Below are 12,228 nucleotides of genomic sequence, written 5' to 3'. Positions count from 1 at the left end.
ACCATCTGCCAGTTGCAGAAAGCCACCTTACTGGGACTTACACACAATATTCGCCGATACATCACACAGTCCTAGACACTTGAGAAGTGTCCGACGTGTGATCCAATTCAACAGCCAGGAGTGTCTGCTGTGAACTCATCTTGTTGTGTTAATAATAATAATAATCTTTATTTATACCCCACCACCATCTCCCCAACGGGGACTCAGGGAGGTTTACATGAGGCCAAGCCCAACAATGAATTACAATAAAATAAAACCAAAGCAAAAAACAAACAACACAATCTATATCAGGGGTCTTCACACTTTTTAAACAGAGGGCCAGGTCACAGTCCCTCAGACTAAGGAGATACGGTCACGATGGTAGGCGGGTCTCAAATCGTTTAGGGCTTTATAGGTAATAACCTGCACCTAGAATTGGGACCGGGGAAAAAAACAACAGCCAGTTGAGCTCCTTAAACAGGGGGGTTGACCGCTCCCTGTAATTCGCCCCAGTTATTAATCTGGCTGCCAAATGTTGGACCAGTTGTAGTTTCTGGGCCGTCTTCAAGGGTAGCCCCACGTAGACTGCATTACAGTAGTCCATTCTAGAGGTAACTTAGGCGTAGACCACCATGGTCAAGTCAGACTTCCCTCAATCCCTCTTTCATTCCCCGACTTACGGCCAAAGCGTAGCTCGTCTCCTTTGCTGGTTTCACCCCCGGCATACTTGGCCTGGACCCAGCTCTTCCAGGCGTTCACCCCATAGGAATAGTTGAGGACCGCGCAGCTGGGCTGGCTGCTCATGGAGTCCCGCGAACAGCTCTCCGAAAGCACTAGTCGCTTCTGGCCCTGTTTGGAGGAGGAGAAGGAGGAGAGTAGGGTGACTGAGTAGGGCAGAGGGAACACAGAGCATGCCTCCCCCAAAATGCAGGAAGGAACAAGAAGCTGAAATCTAGAGATTTCCTATACTCCAAAGCTGCTTCTCCACCACTCCGCAGGAGGATCCTTCCATGCGAACGCACCTTACGGATGGCCCGAGGCAGGTCCTGTTCTGCGGAGACGTCTTCTGGACCCACCAGGCCACAGTCGAAGAGGAAATCCACGCTGGGGTTAATATCCAAGGGATCTGGGGAGGACAGGAAGCAGAAAGGTGCCCCAAAGATGCATGCAACCCTCCAGACGTTTCCAGAGCCTTCACAGCAGAGACCCTCATCCCTGGGAGCGACCGTTCTTGAGCAGAACTTGGAAGCATTCTCTCTTTTGACAAACATTCCCAAAATCCCCCAGCCAGCATGGCCAGGCATTTGAGAGCTTGCTGACCAAAGTAAGGAAACTACACAAAGGTCTGCTTTGGACACAAAAAACCGATCTCAGCTTCGATCCAGAAGCCTTCCAAGTGCTCAGAAGGTAGCCATGTTTAACTGACCAAACAGCCCAGAGAACTTGGGAATTTATGGAAGGACAAGGCCAAGAGCAGACAGGGATTATTCACAGGGCCACAGGAGCACCTCTTGTGCATGTTAAGCCATCTAAATTGAGGTGAAGTATTCTTCTCCGGAGCTTTTTAAACAGCAGCCGGGTGACCATCTGTCAAGAGGGCTTGGCAAAGGAGGGTTTGTCCTTGGGGTCTCTTCCAACCCTATGTTTCTATTTATTTTTTCTATTCATGTCAGGAGGGACTTAAGAAACTGCAAGTCGCTTCTAGTGTGAGATAATTAACTGTCTGCAAGGACATTGCCAAGGGGACACCTGGATGTTTTTGATGTTTTACCATCCTTGTGGGAGGCTTCTGTCATGTCCCCACATGAGAAGCTGGAGCCGACAGAGGGAGCTCTGCCCGCTCTCCCCAAATTCGAACCACTAACCTGTCAGTCAGCAGTCCTGCCGGCACAAGGGTTTAATCCATTGCGCCAGTGGAGGCTCCCATATTTCTATGATGGGAGGGGATAAAATGTTTTCCTTCCCGCTGTATTTATGTCAATGGCAAAAGTTTTGTTTGTGGAAACTCTCCAAAAAGGCAATAGACTGCAGACCATAATTGCTAAAGCAGACCACTGGCTTCTTTCAGGTATTCCCTCCACAGAACGGGAGGCCCCTTCCCTGCTCCTTCTCCCCAACCGCCCAGGTATCTTTAACCCTCACTTTTGGGGAAGTCCGCTTCCAGGTCTTGGCCCGGCTCATCCAGGACGTTGGCCATCTTGACCGCCATGGCCAGCACGTCGTCTCTGGCCGGCCCAAAGAGGTCGCAGTCTTCCAGGAGACCCTCCGCACTCTGGTTGCTCACCAGATCTGCGGAGAAAAACATAAACCAGGCACCGGACCCATCACGTTTCATGCTTCCATAAAGCTGCTTCTTTTTACTTGACCTGAAGGTAATTCCCTGGGCTTCCTTAAAAAAACCCTCTTTTGTCTGTACTGCAGGCCCTTTCTGGAGTGGGAAAGCGTCAATCTCCGGGTTTAATGCTTCCTTAAAGCTGATTCTTTCTACTCTAGGGGAGACAGGCTACAGATTTGTACACTCTCTCCCTGCACGCAGCTTTCTAAGGTATTTAACGAGGCTTCCCACTTCCCAGGGAAGAAAGAGCCATTGACCTAGAGCTATCTCCCTGAGCTTCCTTAAAAAAACGCTGTTTTGTCTCTACTGCAGGCCCTGTCTGGAGTGGGAAAGCTTCAATCTCTGGTTTTAATGCTTCCTTAAAGCTGTTTCTTTCTACTCTAGGGGAGACAGGCTACAGATTTGTACACTCTCTCCCTGCACGCAGCTTTCTAAGGCATTTAAGGAGGCTCCCCAGGGAAGAAAGAGCCATTAACCCGGAGCTATCTCCCTGAGCTTCCTTTAAAAAACGCTGTTTTGTCTCTATTGCAGGCCCTTTCTGGAGTGGGAAAGCATCAATCTCTGGGTTTAACACTTCCTTAAAGCTGTTTCTTTCTACTCTAGGGGAGACAGGCTACAGATTTGTACACTCTCTCCCTGCACACAGCTTTCTAAGGCATTTAAGGAGGTTTCCCACTTCCCAGGGAAGAAAGAGCCATTGACCTAGAGCTATCTCCCTGAGCTTCCTTAAAAAAACCCTCTTTTGTCTCTACTGCAGGCCCTGTCTGGAGTGGGAAAGCTTCAATCTCCGGGTTTAATGCTTCCTTAAAGCTGTTTCTTTCTACTCTAGAGGAGAGGTAATTAGGTGGTAGTAGTTTTCAGAGAATTAGGGTTTTCTTTTTGTTTTCTAGGATTAATAATTATTATTTTTAGAAGTATTTGAAGGAGAAGTGAAAAAGCTAAAAGGGTGACTCTCCCAAGCCCCCCTACCCACCTGTCCCCGCACGTCCCCAACTCCCAGTCAGTCCCACTTGATTTAAAAAAAATCAAGAAAATAAAGGAAAATAAAATAAATTCAAAAAGATTAAACGGTGGTGTCGAATGGGGAGGAGGAGCCAAGATCGGCTGCCACATGGTCCTGTTATGGATAGGAATCCATAATGGTTGGCCCCTTGCTGTTATGGGCACACGAACAAACCGAAAAACTCAGACTGGCCGAAGGAAAGGGCTAAAAAAGGATCCGGGCTCAAGCCTACCACAGAGGTCTGACGAGGCTTTGTCCAGCTCCTCTGCCTCCGCGATCATTTCGGCCATGGCCAGGATGTCAGCCTCCAGTGGGTTGGAGGGGATCTTCACCTTCAGCTCCTCAATGGTCTCCACGATTTTCTCTGTGCTCTCCAGCGTGGTGGGCAGGAACATTGGCACAGGCACCTCAAAAGGGGGGACAGCGAGGTAGAAGGGTCAGGGAGGAAAGCGCAGAAACAAAGCCTCACTGGGAAACAGTCAATCATTTTATTTGTATCGACAGCAAAAGCAAACTACACACCACACTGTTTGTTAGGACTGAGAGATCGGTCACAGCTACATCTATATAAATAAAAATGTAATGTTCGTTTGTGGGATTAACATAACTCAAAAACCACTGGATTATTGACACCAAATTTGGACAATACACCTCTCCGACCAATGTATGTCCTTCACTAAAAAAATGATTTTGTCCTTTGGGAGTTGTAGTTGCTGGGATTTATAGTTCATCTACAACCAAAGAGCCTTGTGAGCTCCACCAATTATGGCATTGAACCAAACATGGCACACAGGACTCCCATGATGAACAGAAAACACCAGAAGGGTTTGGTGGACATTGATCTTGAGTTTGGGAGTTGTAGTTCACCTACATCCAGAGAGCTCTGTGGACTCAAACAATGATGGATCTGGACCAAACTTGCCACTGATACTCAAAATGCCCAAAAAGAACACAGAGGGAGTTTGGGGGAAATAGACCTTGACATTTGGGAGTTGTAGTTACTTAGATTTATAGTTCACCTACAATCAAAGAGCATTCTGAACCCTGTGAATGAGAGGATTGGGGCAAACTTCCTACACAGAACCTCCATGACCAATAGAAAATACTTAAGGCCATCCAGTCCAACTCCCTTCAGCAGGGCAAGAAAACGTAATCAAAGCCCTCCTGACAAAGAGCCATCCAGCCATAGATATAGACAGACAGACATATGATTCACACACACCAACACACATAGTATCATAGATTTGAAATGGACCCCTAAAGAAGGGCAATACTGTTTACCCACAAGCATAAAAATTGCATATATTAGAAACCTACACTTTCCATTTACTTTATTTTCCAGATCACCAGACTGGGTCACAGCAACGTGTGGCAGGGGACCGCTAGTGATTTATAAAAAACAGTACAGCAGTGGAATATGCTGCCGCCTGGTTTCAAAACGTTTCAACATGAGTTCCATTCAATGTATTCCTTTTCTCCAAAAGGACTGTTACTTTAGTACTGGAAAACAAACTCCATAGTATCTTTGACCTATTCCTTTGACCAATCTTCCAGCTTATTTTATTATTATTACTAGCCGTCCCCTGACACGAGTTGCTGTGGCCCACATGGGGTTCTGTGTGGGAAGTTTGGCCCAATTCTATCATTGTTTGGGTTCAGAATGCTCTTTGACTGTAGGTGAACTATAAATCCCAGCAACTACAACTCCCAAATGTCAAGATTCCATTTTCCCCCAAACTCCACCAGTGTTCACATTTGGCCATATTGAGTATTCTTGTAGCGTTTGGTCCAGATCCATCATTGTTTGAGTCCACAGCGATCTCTGGATGTAGGTGAACTACAACTCCAAAACCAAAGGACACTGCCCACCAAACCCTTCCAGTATTTTCTGTTGGTCATGGGAGAACTGTGTGCCAACTTTGGTTCAATTCCATCGTTGGTGGGGTTCAGAATGTTCTTTGATTGTAGGTGAACTATAAATCCCAGCCACTACAACTCCCAAATGACAAAATCAATTTTTTTGAGTGAAGGACATACATTAGGTTGTTAGTTGTCTTGTGTCCAAATTTGGTGTCATTTCATCCAGTGGTTTTTGAGTTCTGTTAATCCCACAAACGAACATTACATTTTTATTTATATAGATTTCGTATCAAAAGCATGGCATAAATTAGTATAAAACTGATAACAATAGAAGGAGTGCAGGCAGCTAAATATCTTTTGACCAAAAACGGGCAACAGCAACGGCATTGTCTGTAGCCTCCAACAATTCCTCCTCTGTACATGAGGCAGGGCACAATGGACAAACATTATTCCAAAGATATATAAACCGCACTTTCCTAGTTTCCAATAGACCTCACAACCTCTGAGGATGCCTGCCATAGATGCAGGCGAAATGACAGGAGAGAATGCTTCTGCAACATGGCCATACAGCCTGGAAAACTCACAACAACCCAGTGATTCCAGCCATGAAAGCCTTCAATGACATATGTTGCATTGGTTGAGACTATATCAGATATCCACTGAAACGCAAGCAGGATAAGCAAAAGTCCCCAAAACCTCACTCACCGGGATGGGCATGGAGAAGGGCACGGGCACTTTCTGGCAGTACATGTTCATGGGCACAGGCACAAAGATGGGCACCGGGATGGGCAGGACCACCACCTGGGGCTTCCAGTCGTCCTCTGATGGGAGGGAAAGCAAGGGGAGGCCTATCAAAAATGGGGACTCATTTCCCAGAATGCACTGAGTACCACTCTCCCCATAAACAGCCCTAAATGTGGGTGCCACCCCCTCAACTCCAGGCACAACCCCATCTCCAGGCCGTCCAAGGCAGAATGCGCCATAACCATGGCGCTCAGTGGACAAACGGGTTACCTGTCTGGCAGCCCTTGGACTTCATTTCCGTCTTGCAGGACACCCCCCGGTTCTGCATAAGCGGTTTGCACATGGCGGCCTTGTTCTTCCGTGGAGTGGAGGGTGGAGCGGGCGGGGATGGCGTGGGTGCAGGCGAGGCGGAAGACCTGTTGTTGGCAGGCACCTGGACGCATCGAGGGAAGAGAAAGAGGAGGCGCATCAGCAGCCCCCGGGTAGCCAATAGCTACTTTCTTTGTGTTCTGGGCTATCAATAGCTACTTTCTTTGTGTTCTGGGCTATCAATTAGGACAAACAGCATACACTCTGCCCGCACATTTGTGAGTTTAATTCCTTCAGATTTTGATTCATCATGGATTTGATAACTATTTTCTCTGTTGGGATCCTTTATGCCCTCCAGTGTGTCTCAGGGGTCAAATCCCAGCAGAGGAAGTTGTTGTCATTATTATTATATTATTATTATATTATCAAACTACAAGAAAGGAGATTCCATCTGAACATTAGGAAGAACTTTATGACTGTGAGAGTCGTTCAGCAGTGGAACTCTCTGCCCCGAGTGTGGTGGAGGCTCCTTCTTTGGAAGCTTTTAAACAGAGGCTGGATGGCCATCTGTCAGGGGTGCTTTGAATGCAATATTCCTGTTTCTTGGCAGAATGGGGTTGGACTGGATGGCCCATGAGGTCTCTTCCAATTCTATGATTCTATGTTTATTTATGCCCTGCTTTTCTCTCTAACAAGGAGACTCAAAGCGGCTTACATTAGAATCATAGAATCATAGAGTTGGAAGAGACCTCATGGGCCATCCAGTCCAACCGACTGCCAAGAAGCAGGAATATTGCATTCAAATCACCCCTGACAGATGGCCATCCAGCCTCTGTTTAAAAGCTTCCAAAGAAGGAGCCTCCACCACACTCCGGGGCAGAGAGTTCCACTGCTGAACAGCTCTCACAGTCAGGAAGTTCTTCCTCATGTTCAGATGAAAATCTACAAATATATAAACATTAAAACAAATTTAATTAAATGCTGTTGGTATTTTTAATAATTCAATTAGTAAATTTAAAGGTTTCCCCTTAACATTAAGTTGTGTCCAATTCTGGGGGTTGGTGCTCATCTCCATTTCTAAGCCAAAGAGCCGGCGTTGTTCGTAGACGCCTCCAAGGTTATGTGGCCAGCATGACTGCATGGAGCGCTGTTACCTTCCTACTGAAGCGGTACCTTCACCTGTTACCTGAGCCAACACCCTGAGATATGGATGGAGGATGATGAGCAACGATTTTAGTGTGACGACTGACCATTATAGTTATTGATTGTAATTGCTGTTTTAATGTTTTACTGTAATATGTATTATGATGTTTTATGTGATATTATGGTTGGAAACCGGTCTAAGTCCCTCAAGAGAGGTGAGAAGGTCGGTATACAAAACTTTTAAATAAATAAATAAAATAATAAATAATACCTATTGATCTACTCACATTTGCATGTTTTTGAACTGCTAGGTTGGCAGAAACTGGGGTTAACAGCAGAAGCTCAGGCCATTCCCTGGATTTGAACCACCAACCTTATTATTATTATTTATTTATTTATTTGCAACATTTATATGCCGCCCTTCTCACCCCGAAGGGTATATATTACATATAATATATTATATTATTAGCGTAGTACACTATCAGCATTAAACATTGTTATATTGCACCATACTACTATATCGTAATATTATTAGTAATATTACATGTAATATAAATATATAACTATAGTACCTTTCGATCAGCAAGTTCAGCAGCTCAACAGTTTAACCTGCTGCAACTCTGGGGCCTCCTTATTTAATTAAATAATTATGTAATCTATTTAATTGCATTAAATAAGGGGTTCTTTATTTAACGATTTAATTAATTATTAAATAATTTGTGGACATTATTTAATTAATTATTAAATTATTGTAATTATTTAATTGAGTTGAACTGAAAAAAAATCTCCTTATTTAACGATTTAATTAATTATTAAATAATTTATTGACATTATTTAATTAATTATTAAATTGTTATGATTATTTAATTAATTGAGTTGAATTGAAAAAAATCAATTAAAAAAACCCATAAAAACATATTCAGAACTGAAAACCACAGTTGACCATAAAGGACCTAGAGATTCCTAAAGAGAATATTCCAATGCAATTTTCTATGGTCAACTTCCAGTGGAAGACATAGTGATTCCTAGTGAGATGTTTGTCAGAAATATTAAAAAATTAACTAGGTAATTTTGGTTACAAAAATGTGAGTCAAGGACTGAAAGGATTAAATGGATGCAGTGACTCAGAGCAGCTGCGGTGCAGGCGTGCCTGTTGCTTAGTAACGCCCCAGTCTGAGAGAAGCCTGTGTGAGAGATTGCCTCAGTGGGAGAATAGGCCTCATTGTTAGTAGGCCTGAGTGTGAGGTAGGCCTTAGTCTATGAGAAGGCCGAGTGTGAGAAGGCCTGGTGAGAGAAGCCCCAGGTTGTAAAGCCTCATGTGTAAAGCTCCAATATAAAGGCTGTTGTGTGTAAAAAGCTACTGTGTGAAGTTCCAGTATAAGTTGGGTGTGAGAGAAGCCTCACATAAGAAAGCTCCAGTGTGTACACTGGTTTCCCCAAAACTGGCGATAAGACGAGAGAGGTTCCTAGAGCTGCTGAGTGCGGAAAAAGGAACTAAGGCGCAGTCCCCACTTGGGGCATTTATAGTATTGGGGAGAGTGGGCGGGGCCTCCGCCAAAATGTTTCTTTGTACAATTCTAGAAGGTTCCGAACGACTGCGCATGCGCAGGATAAGACCCATTATGTGTCTCCACGAAGAGGAAACCTTATTCTTGTAAATAGTGCAACTGTATTATTTTATTACAAAGAAAAGCCTCCTATGGAAGAGATAGCATTGGTCCGTGTGTTTTGGTTCTTTGTAGTACTTTGGGCTACTGATGCTGGGTCACGCTGCTGCTAATAATAAGTTACTTTGCTGTAAATTTATGAGGAGGGTCTTTTGTTAATAAGCCCATTCGCCAGACAATTTTCTCTCCGATTAAACAGTAATCCCACCCCACCCCCCATTTTCATGAGGTTCTTTGCCTCTTAACTCCAAAGAAGGAGTAGGACCAAGTGAACATAGGATATAAACCCACAGATACATAAATCCCATTTTCCAAGTTTCCAACAGACCTCACAATAATAATGATAATATAATAAAACGTTATTTATATTCCGCTCTATCTAAACCCACAGATACATAAACCCCATTTTTCCAAGTTTCCAACAGACCTCACAATAATAATAATAATAATAATAATAATAATAAACGTTATTTATATTCCGTTCTATCTAAACCCACAGATATATAAACCCCATTTCCCAAGTTTCCAACAGACCTCACAATAATAATAATATAATAAAATATTATTTATATTCTGCTCTATCTAAACTCAGATATATAAACCCCATTTTCCAAGTTTCCAGCAGACCTCACAATAATAATAATATAAAACGTTATTTATATTCTGCTCTATCTGAACCCACAGATAAAAACCCAATTTTCCAAGTTTCCCACAGATCTCACAATAATAAAAAATAATAATAATATAATAAAATGTTATTTCTATTCCGCTCTATCTAAACCCACAGATATATAAACCCCATCTTTCCAAGTTTCCAACAGACCTCACAATAATAATAATAAACGTTATTTCTATTCCGCTCTATCTAAACCCACAGATATATAAACCCCATTTCCCAAGTTTCCAACAGACCTCACAATAATAATAATATAATAAAACATTATTTATATTCCGCTCTATCTAAACCCACAGATACATAAATCCCATTTTCCAAGTTTCCAACAGACCTCACAATAATAATAATAATAATAATAATAATAATAATAAAACTTTATTTATATTTTGCTCTATTCCCCAGAGGGACTCAGGGCTGATACAACCTCTGAAGACGCCTGCCATAGATGGAGGCGAAACGTCAAGAGAGAATGCTTCTGGAACGTGATCATACAATCCAGAAAACTCACACCAACCCAGTGATTCCAGCCATGAAAGCCTTCAACAATACATTGTACATAGGATGCTGCCTTAAGTCTCTGTCTGTTGAGAAATGTGTGTGAGAGAGCCCTGGATCTCTCAAGCAGAGTAATCAAACTACCAAGGCAGAAGCTGAACATAACCAGTTAGCTTGAAATATTGGGCTTTTTACAAAACCCATGGCATCAGGGAAGAGAGGAGGAGTAAGGCAAGGACCAAATCCCCTCCCCTCCCCTCCGAGTCTCCGCTTGAACTTCCCTGACCGCCCCTTAACCCACAACGCCACACGACCCCATTGGAGGAACCCACCGTGTTGGTCTCAGCTTTCTGGGGGGCAGAGGAGGTGGGCTGCTTTGGTTCCGGAGTCTGACCTGCAATGAGAAACAGAGGCTTTTGGAGCGTGAGCTGCGGCTCCTCTTGCTGTGCCCCGATGGCACCGGGGCAGGCGGGAGACCTTCTGGTGTCACTTCGGCTTGGTGTCAATAGGAGACGGGGGGTTTTCTGTTCGTCCGCAGCTCTTTCCCAGGCAAAGACTGCCAGGAAGTAGGGGTTAGTCCTTCTTTTGCTACGGAGCTGGGCGCATGGCCTGTGAGGGAAGAGGCCATGACTGTACTAAAAGATTATTAACAGCAGGGCTTGTGATGCACCTCTGAGGGGTGGCAAGGGTGGTATAAGCAGAGGCAGACAAATGGGGAGGAGGAAAACGGTGGGATGGGGGCTTATCCTACCTGATGCCTTCACCTCCAATTAAAAGGCAACCACCTTTGCAAGGCAAACTCCCTGTCAGCCAGCATTCGGCGTGATCTTTTTTCCTATTCTGTGGAGGCACCAAGCCCAACCCAAAACATCCCTTCCCTGGTTACAAGTGTCTAGCCCTTGAAAATGATACATGCAAAGACTTGCCATGTGTGCAACTGACCCAACAATTACAACATTGAGCTTTGACCAACACAGGAAAGGAAAAGAAAGGAAAGAAAAGGAAAGGAAAAAGAAGAGCACACGCAACCTCAACCAGAAAGAGCTATTGGGTGTGGGGAGGGGGGCAATATGGGACTACACCTCCCAGGATCCCCTCACCAGGCGGGCCACCCTAAAGGGCCAAGGGCACCTTCCCTGTGACAGCAGGGCTGTGGGGTTGGCCAGGAGAGGGAAGCAAAGAGTCCCCGTCGGACCCACCAGAAAAGAAAAAGAGGGATGGAGAGGGAAGGAGGGAGGGATGGACCCCTCCGTGAGTCCCCCTCGCCGCTCTTCTCCCCACAGATCTTCAGGGAGCCCCCCGCCGCAGGAGGCAGCAGCCCCACAAGCTCAGAGGAGGAGGAAGAGGAGGAGAAAGGGCCTGGTGCCCGTCTTCCTCGCTTCGGCGGCGAAGGAAGAGCGGGAGGCAGCGGAGGAGGGCCGCCCACCCCAGGCAGGACTGACCTGACCCGCTTAGCTGCTTAGCTTTTGAGTCTGGGGGAGGCCCTAGCAGCGGCGGCGGCCGGCGGGGCTCTCCCCGCGGGAGGGACGGAGGCAAGGCCCCCCGCAGCGGCAGCCACCTTGGCGCCTCTTAAGAGCGGGAGCGACTGACCGGCCGGCGGCCCTGAGCCCTGGCGCCATGGGCTTCTCCTGGCGGGCCCTGTGTGTCATAGAACCAGAGAGGTTAGCGAGTAGGCAGGGAGGGGGGGTCTGTTGGGCAGGAGTTGGAGGTCCCATCGCCCCGCCTCTTTCCCACCCGCTTGCTCCGGGGGCCAGTGCAGGACATCTCCGCCTAGAAAACAAAGAAAAAGAAGCTCTCCCTCGGCTAGCCAAAGCGGTGGCGGCGGCTACTCACTGTTCAGGAGACTCTCGGGCCCTTTTTGGGTGTCTAGGTTGGGCTGGTTCTGTTGGTTGTAAAACCGCAGCAGGCACTGCTGGTTGCAGAAGTGCTTGATCTCCCCTCGCCAGTGGATGGTCTCCAGCAGCTTGCCCTGGCGCTTGCAGGCGTGGCACCGGGCCGCCTGCAAACGGAGGCGCCC

General features: G+C 45.9%; 1 protein-coding gene across 5 annotated transcripts in view; it reads right to left on the bottom strand.

Annotated features, from left to right (window-relative positions):
* ZMYM3 (zinc finger MYM-type containing 3) overlaps positions 1–12,228 on the bottom strand; it is a 41,773-nt gene that overhangs the window by 7,304 nt on the left and 22,241 nt on the right. For 3 of the 5 annotated variants that reach the window (XM_060756131.2, XM_060756133.2, XM_060756132.2), the window contains exons 13-20: positions 12,045–12,210; positions 10,544–10,605; positions 6,192–6,354; positions 5,883–5,998; positions 3,550–3,724; positions 2,122–2,268; positions 1,002–1,105; positions 660–828 (exon numbers count right to left, since the gene is read on the bottom strand). In XM_060756131.2, coding sequence (XP_060612114.2) covers positions 660–828; positions 1,002–1,105; positions 2,122–2,268; positions 3,550–3,724; positions 5,883–5,998; positions 6,192–6,354; positions 10,544–10,605; positions 12,045–12,210 — 1,102 coding nt within the window. The remainder of the gene's footprint in view (positions 1–659; positions 829–1,001; positions 1,106–2,121; positions 2,269–3,549; positions 3,725–5,882; positions 5,999–6,191; positions 6,355–10,543; positions 10,606–12,044; positions 12,211–12,228) is intronic. The other 2 variants (XM_067471607.1, XM_067471608.1) reach the window with 2 other exon arrangements.

Source organism: Anolis sagrei, chromosome 10, assembly GCF_037176765.1.
Source record: "Anolis sagrei isolate rAnoSag1 chromosome 10, rAnoSag1.mat, whole genome shotgun sequence".
NCBI classification, from domain to species: Eukaryota; Metazoa; Chordata; class Lepidosauria; order Squamata; family Dactyloidae; genus Anolis; species Anolis sagrei.
This window is presented reverse-complemented; position numbering and strand designations above follow the sequence as displayed.